At 38.2% G+C, this 21,366-nt stretch overlaps 1 protein-coding gene across 2 annotated transcripts in view; it reads left to right on the top strand.

Annotated features, from left to right (window-relative positions):
* The window catches only part of ATAD1 (ATPase family AAA domain containing 1), a 44,880-nt gene that overhangs the window by 20,584 nt on the left and 2,930 nt on the right, over positions 1-21,366 (top strand). For both annotated transcript variants that reach the window (XR_011994738.1, XM_026014779.2), the window contains exons 5-9: positions 551-751; positions 5,073-5,179; positions 11,022-11,111; positions 13,921-13,971; positions 20,667-20,800. Coding sequence is in view for 1 of the 2 variants with exons in the window: in XM_026014779.2 (XP_025870564.1) it covers positions 551-751; positions 5,073-5,179; positions 11,022-11,111; positions 13,921-13,971; positions 20,667-20,800 (583 nt within the window). In the remaining variant the exon portion in view is untranslated. The remainder of the gene's footprint in view (positions 1-550; positions 752-5,072; positions 5,180-11,021; positions 11,112-13,920; positions 13,972-20,666; positions 20,801-21,366) is intronic.

The raw sequence follows: 21,366 nt of genomic DNA, 5'->3' as shown, positions 1-21,366 counted from the left end.
TAAAGTCAGTTGCATACCATAGCCTGTTCCATTTTTGAACTGGAAATAGGTTACTTATAGGTCATTGCTTTATTGCCAATTTTATGTTATCCCTAGACAGTTCATTTGTATCTAAGCCAAAAGTCATCTCTGCCTCACAGATTACACAATGATAATTTGAGAATGACTTATAATATACTAGTACATGAGATCATATAATCACATAAAGTTGCAGCTGTCATGCCAATAAATGGTTGCGAGAACATGTCATAAAATATTAATGGTTGTATTAAAAAACCAACCCTTTGTTATTCCAGATGTTTAAAAATTGACGATTAAAATTCCATCTGAATACTTATATAGTTCTCCCTATAAATTCTAACTTCAATAATCATTATTTTGGTGTATTTTATGTTTGTGAATTTCACCATGTTCCATGTTTTGATGCATCATGAAAATTCAGGTAACTTAGGAAAAATGTATTTTGAAAAGTGATTATGTTGAGTATCACATACACTAAAGCAAATATCTCCTCTTCAAGGAAATAATAAAATCCTCTGTTAATTTCCAGGTGTTCTTCTCTATGGGCCTCCAGGGTGTGGTAAAACGTTGATTGCCAAGGCTACCGCCAAAGAAGCAGGCTGTCGATTTATTAACCTTCAGCCTTCAACGCTGACCGATAAGTGGTATGGAGAATCCCAGAAACTGGCTGCTGCTGTCTTCTCCCTTGCCATAAAGCTACAGCCTTCCATCATTTTTATAGATGAAATAGGTGTGTGACTTTTCTGTGTGAGCATTTTAAAGCACCGTTCTTAAGGGTAGTATTTAGATGACCAGATTTAGTTTTTGGTATTTATTAGGTCAAATTAATAAAACAAAAGAGGTAACCAACATCAATATATGCTCTGTATAATTTTCATATTACAGAATGAACCATAATTTGATCATTACTTGATAGTAATTTCTGTCTTCTCCCCATTACAAGCAGCATGCAGTGACACCGTGCACATGTTTCCTTACGCATGTGTGTTTATCCAGGGTAGATGCCTAAAAGTTGGGCCATTAGGTTGTGTGATGGGTCTGTCTTCAAAGTGCTTATGCTTTTCACTCTCGCCATTGCAATTTCCCTACATACTCCCTAAAATTTGTTTTTTCAGACATTATCTTGTTTTGTTTTGTTTTGTCACTTTAAAGAACATGAATTATCATTTTGTGTTTCCCTGCGGTGCTGGTAAATTTGGGCATCTTTGAACATGTTGACTAGTCATTTGGGTTTCCTTGCTTGTAAATTGTCAGTTTTTCTTTGGGGTTATTTGCATTTTCTTGTTTATTATGATAGCAGATATTTTCTAGACTGGCTCATGTTTTTACTTTATGATAGTTTCTTTTACAGAGATTTAAATTTAGTTGTATTTTTCCATCTTTTTTCTTTATGATTTATACTTTCTGTGTCTGGCTTACAGATCCTTTCACTATCATCATAAATATTCCTCTTTTTAAAATATATAGTGTGAAGTAGGAATCTAATTTCATTCTTTTCCATATGGACAGCCAACTCAAAATACATCATCTTTCCCTATATGTCAGGAATTAGTGCACCTTTTCTGTATTTTATGGATCATCAGTATTTTGTATTCCTACTGTGGTGAGTCATAATAAAGCTATGGTAATTAAAACTATAGCTTTGAGTTAATTTTAACATTACATGCCATATAGAAATAGAGAAAAATTGGTATATGTATATAGAACTTTGGTTACTTGTCTGACTTGTGTGTCTCTCATCCATTTATTACAGCAGTTTTGGAGTTTTGACGTGAATTTTGCATAAAAGCATGTAACAGCTAGATTTTTTTTTTTTTAGACAGCTAGATTTATTTTTTTTTTTAATTTTTTATTTATTTATGATAGTCACACACACACAGAGAGAGAGAGAGAGAGAGAGAGGCAGAGACATAGGCAGAGGGAGAAGCAGGCTCCATGTACCGGGAGCCCGACGTGGGATTCAATCCCGGGTCTCCAGGATCACGCCCTGGGCCAAAGGCAGGCGCCAAACCGCTGCGCCACTCAGGGATCCCTAGATTTCTTTAAAGTTTTAATCTAAGATACTTTACCTGGGAGGTATGGTCAGTTTGCCTTTATTTTGATAGCTGATATATTTAGATTTATTTCTATTACATCACTGTGTGCTTTTTATTTACCAATTTAGTGGACTTTTTGAACTTTATCTCCTTTTCCCTGCTATAAGATTAGAAGTTACATACTGTTTTTCTTTTAGTGAAACATTTAGCATACCTACTTGCTTTAAAAGTCTAGGCTAATCATTTCTGCCCTCCTCCCAAATAATACAGGAACCTTACAACTCTTAAACACTAATCATTCCATTCATCTTTTACGTGTTAACACTTTTCTCTAATTTCATATCCTCCGTACTGGTTGTAATTTCTTTCTTTTTTAAAAAATTTTTATTTATTTATGATAGTCATACAGAGAGAGAGAGAGAGACCTAGGCAGAGGGAGAAGCAGGCTCCATGCACCGGGAGCCCGACGTGGGATTCGATCCCAGGTCTCCAGGATCGCGCCCTGGGCCAAAGGCAGGCGCCAAACCGCTGCACCACCCAGGGATCCCTGGTTGTAATTTCTACATCGGCGATAGTTTCACCACACTGAAAGTCCCTGTGCTTCACCTGCTCACTCCCAGCAGCCCCTGAGCTTCTGACTATTTGCCTTTTACGGGATATCGTGATTGGAATCATACAATACATAGCCTTTTTAGACTGGCTTCTTCCGCCTAGCAATATGCTTTTAAGGTTCCTTCATGTCATTTTGTAAGTGTTCTTTGTATATTTTGGATACCAGCTTTTTATCAGATAGGTATTTTGTAAATCTTTTTTCCTCATCCTGTGGCTTACTTCTCTTAAAAGTGTCTTCCACAGAATGGAGTTTTTTGTTTGTTTTTAAAGGATTTTATTTATTTATTCATGAGAGACACAGAGAAAGGCAGAGGCAGGGACGTAGGCAGAAGGGAGAAACAGGCTCCCCGCAGGGAGCCCGATGTGGGACCCGATCCTGGGTCTCCAGGATCACACCCTGGGCCGAAGGCGGCGTTAAACTGCTGAGCCACCCGGGCTGCCCCCAGAATGGAGTTTTTAATTGTTTTTCTTTTCTTTCTTTTTATTTTTTTTTTTGTTCTTTATTCAGAATTGTTCATTTTAATAAAGTCCAACCTAACCATTTTTTTCCTTTGATTAATTATGCTTTTGGTGTTATATATAAAAACTCATCACCAAACCTTAGGTCACCTAGAGTTTCTCCTGTATTATCCTCTACAAATTTCATAGTTTTATTTTACATTTAGATCTATAATCCATTTTGAGTTAATTTTTGTGAAAAAGTATAAATCTGTATCTAGATGCAGTTTTTGCACACGGATTTCCAGTTATTCTAGCACCATTTGTCATGTATGCATTAAGTTTCAAAAAATAATATTTTTCCAACTTTTTTTTTTTAAGATTTTATTTATTCATAAGAGACACAGAGAGGCAGAGACACAGGCAGAGGGAGAAGGAAGCTCCCTGTGCGGAGCCCAATGCAGGACTCAATCCCAGAACCTTGGGATCATGCCCTGAGCCAAAGGCAGGCACTCAACCACTGAGCCACCCAGGCTTCCCTTTTCCAACTTTTTTGTTAGTATTTACATATATGTCTTTTCCATCCTTTTCAGCATCTGAGCTCTTAGGTATAAAGTGGGCCTACTGTAAACAGACAGTTGAGTTTTTAGGGTTTTTTATTAAATCCAGTCTAATTTTTCTTAACCATGTACTTGGGTACTTTAAGACCATCTACACTTAATGTAATTACTAATATAGTTAGGTTATTTATACTTATTCAGCATGTTAAGTTTTTCGTATCATTTTAAGCTGCTGTTTTGCCAGAACCAACCTCTTAGCAATGAAGATAGTTTAGGAATAATAAATAGAGTTATGGTGGTTAGGTATATGGCTGTACTTATACATACTGTCTTTAAAAAGAAGCAATTTAAAAATGACAGTATTTTCTACATCGAGAAGATGGATTAGTTTGGTACATAGCCCAGCAATGAGATAGACTTTATAAAATCAGAGCTACATAAGAAAATCCAGGACATATGTTTGCTGTCGGAAGACTGTCACCTCATGGTATTAGGTTTTTGCTGTAATAATTTTTTTTTTTAAAGCTTTGGATGGACCTTGCACATTGCAAAGCATTTCTAATTTCTTGCATGTATAGACTGACCGATTTCAATTCATAGTATCAATGCTGAAATGTAAAATGTACTCAGAAATGCCATTTATTTGAAGGGTTATAAGAAAAAATTTGAAATAGGATTATACTAGGAAATCAGGCTTTATTTTTACTGTCTTTTCTTTATTCCTAGGATGTACTGTATTCCAGGTCTTTTTATTCTAGAAGGAAAATGTTTTCCCACCTTTAAAAGTATTTCATGTTCTTTGTAGATAATTGAGGAGACAGAAAACAATCAAGAGAAAATTTGAATTGTCCTTAAGTCTATCATTGAGAGATAACTAAAGCGATTAGCATTTCGGCATACTTTCTTGAAGGCTTTTTTACATTAGATGATGTATATGCACACGCATGTATGTTTGAAACCAGGTTCTGTCCTGCATCTCCTACTTGGTAGTGTTTTGACATTTTCCAGTGTCATTTTTCTTTATTTCCAGGAAAAGTGTGTGAGGAAAAAGGATGCAGTCCCATAATTCAGAATATATAGGATGCAGGCAACCCGCAAAGTTAGGGCCGAAGCACACAGACCTTCCTCCAAGACACTACTTGCTCCTCTTCCAACCTTTTAGTACCACATCATGTACCTCTTTAGATACGTTGGCATGAATGTAATTTTAGGAAAGAGATGAAGATTGGGAGTTTTAATTTGCTCAGTTGTTTGCCAAAGTTGTATTAGATGAATGTGTGAAAAGGCATAGTTGAACCCTCTTTTTTGTCCTCTTTCACAACATTGTCAGCTTTTGATTAAGGATTTGAAGTTAAGAGTAAATAATTCAATATTAATTCTAAGGTTGAGGACTTTTTCCTTCTAGACTCCTTTCTGCGAAACCGTTCAAGTTCTGACCATGAAGCTACAGCCATGATGAAAGCTCAGTTTATGAGTCTGTGGGATGGACTGGACACTGATCACAGCTGCCAGGTGTGTGACAGAGATCTGCCGTGAGCTCATGGAGGGTGGGGGCGGGGGGAGGAGAAAGTTCACTGGGCTCCTTCGTGGGTGTTTTTAGAAAAGTTTTTTAAAATAATTATTTATACTCATTAAGTGATGGGGATCTGAAAGAACGGTTTATGTACATTTTCATCCATTTCTAGGGCTTCATGTTAAAATGTTAAAAGATTACCTAAGGACCTGAAACAAATACAGCAGAGGAGAGGAGACCGGGGTGAAGCCTCTCCTTGGAGTTTGTAGAGTCCTCCTGCCAAAGGAGAGGAAAAGGCTGTGGACACTGTGTGCATGTGTCTTTAGACCCTGCCATAAATCTATACTCTCAGCTCCTCTGTCACCATTGCATTTCATTTTGCTGTTTTCATCAGTCGCTGGAACTTACACACTTTCCCACTTGCTACCACATCCACCTTTTATGGAAGACATCTACCCTAGGCCTTGTCTTTTTGCCCTGTGGGGCAGTGAGCACCAGCACTAGGTCCTTGGTTTGCCCCGAAGGGAAACACCTATATTATTCATTTTATCCCCTGGAGTTCCCATTTTCTCTTAATTCTTCCTTCTGAATGTTCCATTTGTTCTTGTCAGGACGATAATATATTAAAAAAAAAAAAATTCACTGAGCATGTGTGTCTTTCTGCCATATTACTGGAAATGGAAGTTCTAGAACAACTTTTCTGTTTTTGTCTTTTTCATGAATCACCTATTTTATATTTCATGGAAGAGTATTAACAAGGTTAATGATCTTTTGCTGTTTTAACTTTAGTGGATATTTTCTATTTTGTAACGTTTTAGCCCTTTCATATTTAGAATCATTTATCATTTCTAGAAAATTCAACCTATATTTCTTCAAATATTGTTTCCTCTCCATTTCCCATGTGCTCTCTTTATGGAATGCCGATTGGATGTACCTTATTTATATTCCTGTGTTTTAAGTTCTCTTTCATATTTTCTCTCTCCTTTTGCTACAGTCTGTGTAATCTTTTTGCTTCTTTTAATTTGCTACTTCTAGGCTCAGTTGTATTTCTTTAGCTATTTAATCTTTTTTTTTTTTTTTTAAGATTTTTTATTTATTAGAGAGAGAGAGGGGGGCAAAGACACAGGCAGAGGAAGAAACAGGCTCCATGCTGGGAGCCCGATGAGGGACTCGATCCCAGGTCCCCAGGATCACACCCTGGGCCGAAGGCAGGCGCCAAACCGCTGAGCCACCCAGGGATCCGCTATTTATGTATGTATGTATGTATTTAGATTTTATTTATTTATTCATGAGAGACACACATAGAGAGAGAGAGAGGCAGAGACACAGGCAGAGGGAGAAGCAGGCTCCATCTCCATGTAGGGAGCCTGATGTGGGACTCGATCCCGGGTCTCCAGGATCACACCCTGGGCTGAAGGTGGCGCTAAACCTCTGAGCCACTGGGGCTGCCCAGGATCTGCTATTTAATCTTTTTATTGAGCTTGTAATTTCATTTATATTTTTCAGTTCTAGAAATTCTTTTAGACCTTTCTTGAAGTGTGCCAGGTCAGTTTTGATGGACTCTTCCCCTTCAACTCAGGTTTCCAAATGGATTAGAAAACTAAAGCCCTGGGTCAACTAGCTGTGTGATCTTGGACAACTAATAACAATCACTGTACCCGAATGGAAGGAGTACTAGCTACAAAAAGGGAAGGGTAGGTTCTACCTCAGAACTGTTTGTAGGGTTTTAAGGAATCTGCATACACCGTTCTTTTTTTTTTTTTTTTTAATTTTTATTTATTTATGATAGTCACAGAGAGAGAGGGGGGGGGAGCAGAGACACAGGCAGAGGGAGAAGCAGGCTCCATGCACCGGGAGCCCGACGTGGGACTCCATCCCGGGTCTCCAGGATTGCACCCTGGGCCAAAGGCAGGCGCTAAACCGCTGAGCCACCCAGGGATCCCTACACCGTTCTTTTAACTTGTCTTTTAACTCTGCATAAGTATTTGTTTATGATTCTTTAAATTCCTTCTTTATTTTAAATATGTTAAAATACCAATTTTATAGTCGTATTCAGTAGTTCTATGACTAGATGTCTGGTTCTTCCTTTGTTTTGAGTTGAAGGTGCTATTTCCTGTGTATTTTGTGATTTCATGGGAAAAATCACATGTAGTAGAACTCTGACTGAATTCTTGGAACCTGTGTTGAAGGTTGTAGCTCTACAAGGATTTTGTATTTGTCTTCTGTCAGATTTTTTTTGATACAGATAGGTAGATTGAGAGCTGAGGTGCGTATTAGCTGGTGAAGAATCCTGAAATCTCAGATTTTGTCTGTGTGTATGTCTAATATTTCACTGCTTTTTTCAGGCCCTACTATGTCATGAACCCCAGCTTTCTGTAGGGTGCCCTCTTATTAGCCTGTAAGGTGTCCAGTGCACAACCCACTGTCTTAAGGTCTCGACATTTCCATGTGGTGCATGGTCAGCTTCTCCCCTTGCTTACCTCACTTATGCATAGACTTCACTGCTGGCTCAGCTTAGTTCCTTTGCATTTTTGCAGATTTATTAATTAATTTGAGGTTTTTTATACTTCATTTTTTTATGTTGTCTTATAACCAGAGGGTTTAAGATCTCCTACATCCACACATTACCATAAAGCAAGAAGTTAAAACATCATCCTCAAAGAGAACGTTAAGCCATGTGTCCTTTCTACATCGCCTTTATGAAAATGCAATTTCATTTTGAGGGGAAGTTTTTAACGTTTCTTGCGTGATTAGAGAAGCACAACATAAATTAAGGTGACATTAATAGGAATAATTTTTTATTAATAATTGTGCTAATAAGGCTGTTCAATGGGAATAGTTTACAGATTTCCAAAAACTGATTATCCCCCTAAGCAACAGTACTTAAAGCACTTATTAGCCCGTGTTAGAGAAAATTGTTTCATGTTATATTGTATCAGAGTATAGTTTTTTTTTTTAAGATTTTATTTATTCATGATACAGAGAGAGGCAGAGACACAGGCAGAGGGAGAAGCAGGCTCCATGCGGGGAGCTTGATGCGGGACTCGATCCCGGGATCCCAGGTTGATGCCCCAGGCTAAAGGCAGGCACTAAACTGCTGAGCCACCTAGGGATCCCCCAGAGTATAGTTTTAAAAACCAGGGAAATGGCAGCAGTTGGATGAAGTATACTCCAGAGCATCTTCATCCGGAGCCACACAGCATGGTTCTGATATGATAGAACTTAAAACTGAGCTTTCCGAACCATAATTCTTCTACACTGATAGTATTCACTGTTTTCATTGTGATAAATCTATATTTGTAGGTGCAAATAAAGATGTGGCTTTTTTATTAAACTCTAGTAGCAATTTTTTTTATCTTTCTGTGTTTTGAGGGGATTAACATTGATATTTTTAACTTGAATATTAGTTTTAGATATACTTTCATATGAACCACTTAGCTTTTCTTTAAAATTATCTATTCTATGATTATGGATCCAGCCCAGTACCCTTGCTTTTTCTTGCGTGTATGATATGCCACGGTGGGGAAAAAAAAAATCACTGAGTGGTCCAAGTCAACCTACCACCAGCCCTGGAAATCATCCAGGCTAACTGATGACATACTCTTCATCTGCAGAGATGTGAGACATAAAAGAACAGTGTGTTTAGGGTATTCGTTGACATAGTTGAAAGTTTCAGGCATAGATTTAGATCTGGTTATTTTAAATGAAAAATGGTAAAACATCATATTTTTAAGATTCCAAAAAGTCAACTTAAAGCACTAATTTTTCTGCTTAAATACTAAAAGATTACCATTTCTTCCCATTTTGAATTTTAACTCATTTGCACTAGAGTTAATGTATTGTATACAGTTTATCCATTTTTGTCTCCTAAAATTACACCGGAAAACAACTTCTTTCAGTGAATCATTCTTGCTTTTTCATTATTGTGAATATCTGTTATTATCCTACGTGTATTCATTAGACCATGTTGTGCTAGATTTATTTAAATTCCTGATCCTAATGTTTAGCATCCCATCTTCCATACTGGCTTTGCTTTTTTGTTTTAGGTTCTTTGTTCACCTAGAATGTTTCTCAAAATACAGCCCATTTTCCAGGTTTTTTAAAGTACTGCCTCAGCCACGATGTCTTTTGTGATTCTCTACAATCTGATAGAGTCAGTCTTCCATGAGCTTCCATATTCCTTTGAATCTCTTTAACACAATATATGCTGTATTTCAAAATATACTCATTCCTTATGCAGTTAATTCCTTTGATCACTTTTAAGACTTGTTTTAGGCGCACCTGGGCAGCTCAATGAGTTAAGTGTCGACTCTTGATCTCAGCTCCATTCTCAGTCTTAGGGTCATGAGGGGTTAGGCCCTGCATTGCGATGTAGATCCTACTTGTAAAACAAGTCTTTCTTTTTTTCTTTTTAAATTTCATAGAGATTTTTACCTTATTAATTCAGTAGGGTTGTGGAAAGTCAATAAATTTGAAAAATAATAAGAACATTAATATTTTTACTTTAGGACAACTTAAATACAAAATTGCGTTATATTGTGGAGCTAACATTTCTCAAATTTGTTTGTATTTACATTTTTTCCCTCTAGGTGGCAACCTCTCACAGTTAAATTGAAAATAATTTGGCTCTTGAATGTCATTAAATGTAGAGTAGAAGTAGAATATAAAATTTAGTGGATCTTTTAACATGTTCTGGAGTTAGATAATTTCAGAAATCCTAAAACCTCTTAGGCTGAAATAAAATTATATTATAGAAAAGTTTTCTTCAGAATACCGATAAATTTCATTTTGGGTAGTATATTGGGCTGTTTTTTTTTTTTTTTTTTTTTAAGATTTTATTTATTTATTCATGAGAGAGAGAGGCAGGCAGAGATAGAGGCAGAGACAGAGGCAGAGGCAGAGGGAGAAACAGGCTCCCTGCAGGGAGCCCGATGCAGGACTTGATCCGGGGACTCTGGGGTCACGCCCTGGGCCAAAGGCAGGCACTAAACCACTGGGCCACCCAGGGATCCTCTGGGCTGTTTTTTAATTTGGGTTGATTTTTCATTTCCACATCCTTTATAAACAAAGTGATACAGATCCAGAGATTGGCAGGATCACCAGCACTTTCTTTCTTTCTTTTTTTTTTTTTTTTTAAAGTTTATTTTTTTTTTCAGTAATCTCTACACATTGGGTAGAGAACTCATGACCCAAAGATCAAGAGTCGCACTGTTCACTGACTGAGCCAGCCAGGCTCCCCATTCTTTTTTCTTTTATTTAAAATTCTACCCACTGCTTTGATTTTTGCTTTTTTTCTTGCCCTTGTTGAAAGTTTGATTGCTTGAGATTTCATTATAGCATTGAGAAGATGTCACCAGCAATGCTGATCATGTTATGAAATGATGATGTGAAATCTAGAGAGAAAACTACATGATACCTCTTACTATCACCAAAATCCTGAGACTGGGGGGAGATGTTTCCTTTATATATTAGTATCAAAGGACTTGGAAGTATCCCCCATATAGCCATAGGCTTTTAGTTATTCATCAGGTAGCCATTGAGCAAATAACAACCTTTTTTATTTTAAATCTTTATAATTCTTCCTTAACTGAACAGTATACTATTTTAGTTATGAAAAGGCTGGTGAAATGTGTCAGTCTTACCAGCTCTCTTATCATTTGATCTAGTTAGGATTAACTTTGATTTGTATTTATAAATTTTTGAGTAATGATGGATTAAAACCATTTCTTATAAAAGATTTAAACACTCCTTAATTTTTGTATCTTCGAAGCCCTAGTAATAACATCCTAAAAGGAGCATTACTGGTAGATTTAATGCCTTGTGTTTTCTTGATATGCCCAGGTCATAGTGATGGGAGCTACCAACCGCCCTCAGGATCTTGACTCAGCTATCATGAGAAGAATGCCCACGAGATTTCATATCAACCAGCCTGTAAGTGGTTTCGATTGATGATATGTTATGCACAGTTAAATACTCAGCTTTTTACGGGAAAGGAATGGTATTTTTAATAGCACTTATTTACTATTTATGACAGGCAGGAAATGAATGGGGCGAGAATCCCTGTAGGTATTTGTCCTCTCCACTCTGACTTGCTTTGTTTTCCTTCTTTCTTTCTTTACTAAGATAAGTATTTGCTTTTCTTCAAAGAATATAATTACCTCAATTTTGTTTAGCTACTTGTGTGATTTTCTTGAGAATGTAGCAAGTTATATCTGAAGGTATATAGAAAACCTAAATTCTAGTTTTGGTTTACCACAGGGTGAAATTAGGAGGGCTAACAGGAAGAACAACTGGGATTTATCTGATTAATTCCTGGCGGTTGTAGTCAGTGCTCTCCTTTGTTAGGATTAATGATTAACTGGTAGCTGAGGTGTTACACTTGAACTTAATGCAGATGTCCGTGCTTCCTTGAACCAGGGCTGTCTCCTTTCTCATACTTTTTGTTAGTCAAGAAATACCCTCAAGCAGATGATTATAACTTAGCGGTACTCTGTAATTCTTGCACAGAGTCCTCACATTTTGCATTTTATGTGCCTTTAGATTGAAGAAGAAGAAAACAGGGTTAGTAATGGAATCTGTGTGCCATATAATCAGCATGCTACATGTATAGCTGTGTAGAGGAACTCTCAGTGTCATTCCTTCAAAATTTGAAATAAAAGTATTTTAATACCACTTACAGTCTCTGGCCAAAAAATACTTGTCCCCTTGTGTAGTCTGCAACTATCCAGTTTGTGGCAGTAAACAGGGTTTCCTAAAATTGATGGTTGTGGCCTCTGTAAAATTGCTTTGATGTATTACTTTCTGCAGCTACGTCTCCCCCTTTGAGAATGTGCATAAAGTTAGCCCTCTATTAGAAAATGTACCCGACAAATCAGGGAAGACATTTTTAACTTGTTGTAGGAGACTGTACAATTTAGACTAGTGTTGAGCATTGGTAGGTGTCAGGCACCTGCCAGGCTCTGGTGAGGGGAACACGGCCCCCAGTCTCCTCTCTATTGCAGGAAGAGCAGACAAATAAATGACAGAAAATGTACTTTACAAAAGTATGTTTAAAGAAATGTGAGAACCTGAAATGATGATGAAACCTAATAATTCTGTCAGAGTAGTTGCGAATCCAGCTGGGCCTTGAAAGGGTGGCAGGAATTTCGAATGCAAGCAAGGCAGGGAAAGTCTTTTTACCTGAATGAACAAAAGCGAGAAGGTGTGGGAACACGTGTTTAATGATGGCCCCTGGGGGAGTTCATTTCGGGCGCCCGGAAAATGGAGGGCTGGAGGGCTGGAAAGGCAGGCTGCTGCCAGGTGTGGACAAACTCCTCCCTCGCCCAAGATTTCACTTTAATTTTGTTAGCAAGACAGCGGGACATTTTGAAAGAGAATTAATTTACCTCAGTGGTCGTAAAGACCAAGATTGCAGTGATAGAACCGCTGCTTGTAGTCTAGTAGGAAACAAAGGTTTCTGAGGTACAGTAGAACAGAACATAGCACTCAATAGCGTGGAAGGTTGCCTGTACTAGAGTTCTAAGTTAAATATATTAATTGTTTTAGTTAACAAAATGGTCTGTATAGTATTTGTCAAATTTATTACAAATTTGTGGACTGTAAATGTAAAAACTGGGCTTTCACAACCCCCTTTTCATTCTGTTTTTAGTGAACACACACACTTTATACTGTAATTTTTTCTTATTTTGTAACTATGATACCAAAGTATATGATCAACCTTACTTTAAAACTTCTTCTCCAAATTAAATGGTTGTTAACCAAAAGTAGTTACGGGTGATCACATTATATAGCAAATTTACCTTCATACGTAACACTCTTGAATTACAGAAACAGCAGGGTTTGGCTTTGTTTTGCTGGTCACTTGAGAGATAATTCATGATAACTAGCTCTGTTTTTAGTGGTTATGGGCATAGGAATGAGTTTAGCCATGATAATTTATTAAAGCACTTATATTTATCATCTATATAGGGTATTCCGTAAAAGCTTCTGTTGTTTGGTATAATACTATGAACCATCACGGGGGGTGGGGGGACCATATAAGTATAGAAACAAATGTACTGTCAATGCTAAACAGAAATTCACTAATAAAAACTAGCAAGTGTGGAAGTTACAAGGCCAAGTGGAGGAGGTAGGAGGGTATTGTTGCCATCTCTTCCAGTTAATGGTAAAAGTTTTACTGCAGTGTTTAAGTTTTCAGAAGTTTCCTGACTAAAGAAATGGAGACTTGCAGAGCCATGAGGGAAAGACATTGGTCATCCTAGCTGTTCATCCACTCATTCAAGAACCATTTAAGGGCATGTTATTTCTCAGACCTTGTGCTGATCACTAGGGATTCAGAATAAGAAGATGGAAATTCATGGGATGCCTGGGTGGTTCAGCAATTGAGCGTCTGCCTTTGGCTCAGGGCGTGATCCCAGAGTCCTGGGATTGAGTCCCATGTCGGGCTCCCTGCATGGAGCCTGCTTCTCCCTCTGCCTGGGTCTTTGTCTCTCTCTGTGTCTCTCATGAATAAATAAGTGAAATCTTAAAAAATAATAATAATAAGATGGGAATTCAGTAGGTCGACCACAAATGATTAAGAGTCTAAAACCTAGACCTTGATGTAGCAAATAGTTTAGAGTTTCTGTCATTTCCTGTAGGTATTGCCGGATGGTTTACAGAGCAAAGAAGAAATATTAGGAAAACTGGCTGATCCTGATTCCTTTTTTTAATTCTAACTGGAAATCATTCTGGTTTTTAGGCTCTAAAACAAAGAGAAGCAATCCTGAAACTCATCTTGAAAAATGAAAATGTAAGTAGAAAATTACAGCTTTCCCTGTCCTATAAATACATGTGTTCATGTTCATAAAACTATTTTAGAGAGAAATGAAAAAGTAAATATGAGAATAAACAGCTTTGTACTGGCATAAATCACTGTAAATCTGTTGGCCATTCATGCAACTCAGTAGCCCTGGTGCATTTGAACTTACTAAAGATGGTCTGCTGTTTTTAAAGCCCCATGTTTTCATATTTACAGATTAAAATTTTCAGGCTGTTCTCCAGTTATATAAGGTATATTTATTTTTGTGCAGTAGCATTTTTTTTTAATTTATTTAATTGCAATATTTTTTGAAATTGGAATTTAGATTTAAGAAGGTATGATAATCAAAATCTTTAATAGTTTGTATATTTATGGTCACATGCTTCATAATTAAAATATGTACATTAAATGGTATTCAGGGAAAAAGCTTGTTTCCTCTGTTGTGTTTCTTCTGTGTCCTTTCAGATGGCATTGTCCATACCAGCAAATTGGAACATGCTATTATTCCTCTTCCCTATTCTACGTAACCCATATTAATAAATTGTATACGCTGTGTTGCTTTTTTCACTTATCTTTGATATCTTTTCATATTAGTACATAGTGTCTTTGTTCTTTCTCTGTTTTGGGTTTTTTGCTTGTTTGTTTTGGATTGTATAGGATTTCACTGCATATATGGCTATACCATAAGTTATTTAATCAGTGCCATAATGAAGAACATTCAGGTTGATTCCGGTCTTTTACTATTATAAAAATGCTGCATTGAATAATAAACTTGTATTCAGGTCTCTTCACACTTGTGCAGGAATATTACTAGGGTGGATTCTCTAGAAGAGGAATCACTAGATCAAAGGGTATGACTTATATTTTGATCACTATTGCCAAATTGTCTGTACTACTTTACTGTCACACCAGCAATATTAGAGTACCTCTTTCCTTGTAGCCTCACCAACAGAATGCTATGGAACTTTGTGTTGACGTGATAGGTAGAAAACAGTATCTCATTGTATATTTAGGGATGACATGAATATGTTTAGGAGCCACTTGAATTTTTTCCTGTGAAATACTTTTTCATATTCTTTGCCCATTTTTCTATTGCAGTGCTCTTTTTTGTATCGATTTATAGGAAATCTAATACATTAGGGAAATTTCTCTTTGTTTATATGACTTGAAAATATTTTTTCTTATTTGTCTTTTTAAATTTATTGGGATCTTCCCCCTTTATGATTTCTGAGTTTTGAGTAACATCATATTCCTCACTGTCCTAAATCTCATATCTTTTTTTTTTAAGATTTATTTATTTATTCATGAGAGACACAGAGAGAGGGGCAGAGACACAGGCAGAGGGAGAAGCAGGCTCCTGATGTGGGACTTGATCCCAGGACCAGAATCACGCCCTGAGCCGAAGGCAGGCACTCAACCGCTGAGCCACCCAGGCAGGCATCCCCTAAATCTCATATCTAAATTCACCATTTGAGAGGCATCAGGGTGGCTTAGTTGGTTGGGCATCTGCCTTCAGCTCAGGTTCTGGTCTCAGGGTCTGACATTCCTGCTCCGCCGGGAGTCTCCCTCTCCCCCTCTCCCCCTCTCCCCCTCTCCCTCTTCCTCTTCTTTTGCCACCTCCCCTCTGTTCTTGCTCTGTCTCTCTCAAATAAATAAATAAATAAAATCTTTTAAAAAATAAAAAACTCACTATTTGAAGGGTGCCAGGCTGGCTCAGTTGGTGAAGCATGTGACTCTTGATCTTGGGGTCATGAATTCAAGCCCCACGTTGGGTGTAGAGTTTACTTCAAAAACTTAATTAAATAAACTCACTATTTGAACTTGTTATCTAAACTAAAAAAATGAAGATTCCCACAGTGAGAGATTCTTGCATTTCTGTGGTCTTCCTCCATCCTCGATCACACATTCTGCTCTGTCTCCACTCTATTTCCCCACCTCCCATGTTTATTTTAGTTTTATCTTTAAAAGAAAGAATTCTTTCATTTTTTGACTCAACCTCATAAGCATTGTAACACCCAACAAAAAATTGACAGTCATTTCTTATTATCATTAAATACCTCATCTGTTCACATTTCCTGTTGTCTCCTGAATGGGATGTTTGTTTTTCTACCATGTATTTGTTTGACTCAAAATCCATATAAAGTTCGTTATTTGCAATTATTTGAGAATTTTTCGGTCTCTTAATCTGTGGGCTATAGATGATTCCTTTACTCTCCTTCTCCCCCCACCTTCTTTTAGTTTATTTGTTGAAACAGCCAGGTTGGGTTTGTCCACATTTTTTCATGGTCTGGATTGTGCTGTAATAGCACAGGATTGGTTGTTCAACAGCAAGTAGGGTGAGACAGCCCTGGTCCCCCAGCTCATTTTCCTGGCTATTTTTGCTTCTATTTCTGTATGAATTTTAGAATTAATTTGTCTTATTCAGGGAAAAGCAAACACTCATATTTTTAATGGATCATAATTCAAGAGAATTAAAAAAATTTTTTTTATGTTGAAGGTTTCTGTCCAAAAGCATGTATGTCTTTTCTCCTGTATCTTTCAGTAATGCCCTGTTCCTTTTTTTTCTTTAAAACGTATCAGAGAGGGACGCCTGGGTGGCTCAGCATATGCCTTTGACTCAGGGCATGATCGCAGGGTCCTGGATCAGTCCCACATTGGGCTCCTGCGGAGAGGCTGCTTCTCCCTCTGCCTGTGTCTCTGCCTCTCTCTCTCTCTCTCTCGAATAAATAAATAAAATATTTTTTTAAAAATCAGAGAAAACATACATGCTACTTGCAAAAATTTGAAGAACCTAACAAATTACAGAGATTACTATTTTGGGGATGATAGAGCCATTTAATAAAAGATAAATGCTATGTAGTCTTTTCTTAAAAACTACATTACATGAAATATTTTGTACAATTTCAGGGAAATTGCTAAAACTTTGTGTATTCTGGGTAAAGAACTCCTGTCCTATATGAGCGAGAAATCAACCAATTACATTTTGCCTTTTAGCTGTATATCTGATAACTACTTTCAAAAGACATTGTATAGTCATAGTGCTGTTTAGGAAAAGACACTTAATTGGTAAACCTTTAATGAAGACAGGCAGCAATGAGCGGTTCAGGGAAGAAAACAAAAGAGATAAAACAATTCCACAGGTTCTTTTGAATTAGGATGGCTTTGTTGTAGCTTGAAATTTATCACGTATGAAGGTAATTGCTGATAATTTTGTAGAGACTTCAAGTTAATAAAATTATTTAATTTAAAAAATTTAATGAACGGTGGTATTACTGGAAGTTAACATGTGTATGGTTCAGTATAGATATAGATGATAGGTATGATTTACATATAGATGATGAATTTATATAAATGATAAAATTTAAGCTCTGTTTCATAAGATAGCCATACTTTACACAGGCTGTAATGTTTTCACATTTAACTTAAGAAACTCATTATTTCTAAACTTTGATTTCAGTATTCTGCTGTTTTTTAAAAAAAAATATTTATTTGACAGAGAGCATGAGCAGGGGGAGGGGCAAAGGGAGAGGGAAAGGCAGGCTCCCTGCTGAACAGGGAGCTCAACCTGGGACTCCATTCCAAGACCGCAGGGTCCGAAGGACTGAGCCACCCATGAGCCCCAGTATTCCTTTTTTTTTTCCACAGTAGCATCTTCGGAAATTCTTTAGAATTGTATTTGTCATGGATATAAGGAATTTTTTTACATTCTGTTTCTCAAAGCACAAAGAATTAGTCTCCAGTTTTAGGATGCAAAATATGAATGCTCTCTGGCTGTCGACTTGGGAACATCTCATTTCCCACTGGCTGGTGTTTATATGCTTAAAGCATATTGTTACTTCACTAGAATCTGAAAAAAATTAATTTGATTTTGTTAAGAGCTACCTCAAACAATATTCTTTTCTAGTCTTTCACATTTCTTTATTGATAGTTCCTTTACACAGTTCACTCATTTAAAAGATAGGGTAGTGATTTTGGCTTAAAGTATTAAGTATAAAAAGAATTAGAACTAAAAAAAATGTATGCCTGTGCAGCCCGGTGGCTCAGTGGTTTAGTGCCGCCCTCAGCCCAGGGCGTGGTCTTGGGGTCCCAGGATCAAGTCCCACGTCAGGCTCCCTGCATGAAGCCTGCTTCTTCCTCTGTCTGGGTCTCTGCCTCTGTGTGTGTGTGTGTGTGTGTGTGTGTGTGTGTGTGTGTGTGTGTGTCTCATGAATAAATAAATAAGATCTTTAAAAAAAATGTATACCTTATACAGGTATCTTGTCTCAGTACTAAGGAGATCAGAGTTTTCCATACATAAAGGAATCTGAACTTAGACTTTTTTCATGCACAGCAGGAGTCTTTCACAGGCATGGGCTTTGGAGACAGGATTGAGGGCCCCTCCTTGCTAGGTAACCGTGGGTAGGTACTGTTGAGCATCTCTGCCTTATTTTTCTCACTGGGAAAGTGGAGGTAATGCCAACAGTCTCAGAATCATTTTGAGAATTTAAATGACGTGTGTGAAATGCTGCGAGTGCCCTGCTTGTGCATCCTCCATGGTAGATGCAGTAACTGCTGTGCTTCCAGCCATTTTAGGAGTCGTTAATTTATTCCGGTATTGCTCCCAGGACTCAAGACCTTTTTAAACTTGGGGGCTGCCTTCCTGGTTGCCTAATAAAAACAGATTTCATGAGTTCACAGTTTGTCTGATAGCTATTACCTTGTAGAAAGGGGTTACTTATAGGGTGTATGCCGTGTGCCTAGCATAGAGGTGGGATAAACCCAGAGAAGTTATAGAATAAATTATCCAGGCTCACATAGCAAAGGATTGATGGAGCCTTCCTCTTAACACTGTGGTGCACTACCTCTGTTCATCTTGCTCCCCCCGATGACTTGAATCTTCTTTTTGATCTTTTCTCATACTTGATTTGTTCATCTTTCTGACTTTGTCACTATGTCATACACAAGACCTCCTGGAAGCTACACGTTCCTCCTTTTACTGGTACCCTCAGAATTTTTTGACATATGTACCTAAACTCCCAAGTTAACAGTATTTCTTCCCTCTTTCCAGTACTAGACTTCCGAATGCTTCAGCGTGCACGCCCCTCTGCCTCACCTGTTCTTATGTCTGTGTTCTAGTTCTACACAGTTTCTCCCAAATTGAATGATTGTTCTTACTGTTTGGATTTGAAAGCTGCTTTAGATTTACTGTGTATTGACCATTTTCTTCACTTATGACTGCTGCAAGCTCCACGCCTACCTTCTGGATTCACTTTTCTTTTTATCAGAGAAAATGACTTCTGTTTATTTAACCCCGACTTTTAGAAGTGAGAAGACTGTCGTCACAGGAGGTCACAGTCACAGAGCTGACAGTATACCCCACGTCGCCGTGTAACTTCCACATCTCTTGTCCTTGTGTAGACTTGCCATCATTACCTGAATACTTAGGTCTTCTATAGAATTTAGTAACTAATAAAGGTAGCATTTCAGGTCGGTGGGGAAAAGTAGATGTTTTTCAGACAAATGGTTAGCTGTGTGGGGAAAAGATGTAGCTGGACCTTACATCATTGTGCCCAAATCCTGGCTCTGGTAGTGACCGTGGGCAATTTATTTAAGCTTTCCAGATCTCACTATTTTTTTTTTTTAATTTTTATTTATTTATGATAGAGAGAGAGAGAGAGAGGCAGAGACATGGGCAGAGGGAGAAGCAGGCTCCATGCACTGGGAGCCCGACGTGGGATTCGATCCCGGGTCTCCAGGATCGCGCCCTGGGCCAAAGGCAGGCGCTAAACCGCTGCGCCACCCAGGGGTCCCTCCAGGTCTCACTGTTATCTGAAAAGAAAAACAAGAATACCACCTGACAGGGTTAAATGTGAGAATAGCACATGTAGGGTGCTTAGCACAGGAATGACACACAGGAATCATCCGATAGATGCTAGTCATTGTAAGTACATCTTTCTTGTTCATTTTCTCTCCTTAATCTACGTAGAGGTTTAGTGTGATTATACTGTCCCAGGTCCCTGTCTGCCCAGGACGAGGACTTACTTGGCTTGACCATGTGACCCTAGGTCGAGGAGCAAGACTGCTGGTGCTGAGTGTGAGCTAGTCGAAGAGCAAGCACTGCAGTTAAAGGGAAAGCGAGTATTTCAGTTGAGATGTTTGTGGGAATGGACTAGGACCTGATACAGGCTGTTTGCCACGTCTGTGGAATATATTGTAGGGAAGGGTCAACTCAGGACCTTCCCGAGAGCCGCCAGAGAGAGTCTGACAGTGTTTGCGCATCTGTTCTTCTTCATCCCTGTGTGGTATGGCTGGTGAGGGTTTATTTCACTATTTCAGGTGTTGTGACAACTAACGAAAATCAGATTTCAAAATTCCAGCTTTTATAGTTAAAGATTGGAAACTGATGATCCTCCTCCCCTGCTATCCCAGTATACTTTACATTTTTTTTTTTTAATTTTTTTTATTTATTTATTTATGATAGGCACACAGTGAGAGAGGGAGAGAGGCAGAGACACAGGCAGAGGGAGAAGCAGGCTCCACCGGGAGCCTGATGTGGGATTCGATCCCGGGTCTCCAGGATCGCGCCCTGGGCCAAAGGCAGGCGCTAAACCGCTGCGCCACCCAGGGATCCCCTACTTTACATTTTTTAAGAAGACTGTTGGATCTATGCTCTGCAACATTTTTTATATTCTTTTTCCCTTTTGAAGGTGGATAGGCATGTGGACCTGTTAGAAGTTGCCCAGGAGACAGATGGCTTCTCAGGCAGTGACCTGAAAGAGATGTGCCGGGACGCTGCCCTCCTGTGTGTCAGGGAATATGTGAATTCTACCTCAGAGGAAAGGTATGAGCTCTAGTATTTGTCAGACCATCTTAGAGCTTTTGCATTCATTCATTTTTCTTTACAATACCTACGCTGCTTGTGGGATCAAGGTGAACTTGAATTAATGCTCACCCCAACTGTATTAATTGCCTTTTTTCCTAAAAGAAAGTTCTTTCTGAAAGTGAATTGGAGACCTGGGTCATGAGGAGGCTCTGGAATGAAGAGGAAGACAAAAGCTGACTTTGCACCGAACGTCCAGGGACTGGGTCACCAGAAGCCGATAGGAGCTTAGCTTCCTGCCTCTGAGAGGGGAGCTTCGTTCTCCAGCGCTCCTGGCTTGTTTTCCACCTTAAATTAAATCTCTTAAATCTAATCTCATTTCCTGTGGTCTTCCAGAATTTCACACGTAAATGGGGTGAGGGCCTTTGTTGGGGGCTATACTTCAGCTTGTTCACAGGGATGTGTTTACTAAACAAAGAAGCTGTTGTCACTGCAGCAAACTTCAAAGCATCGGTTTGAGAAACTATTTGTACCCCCCTGTTTCAGCAAAGACGTTAGAAAACCAGAATAAGTCGGCCCTGATGAAC

This window comes from Vulpes vulpes, chromosome 10 (assembly GCF_048418805.1).
Source record: "Vulpes vulpes isolate BD-2025 chromosome 10, VulVul3, whole genome shotgun sequence".
Classification (NCBI taxonomy): Eukaryota; Metazoa; Chordata; class Mammalia; order Carnivora; family Canidae; genus Vulpes; species Vulpes vulpes.
The sequence above is the reverse complement of the archived record's forward strand: the minus strand, read 5'-3'. Positions and strand labels throughout refer to the sequence as shown.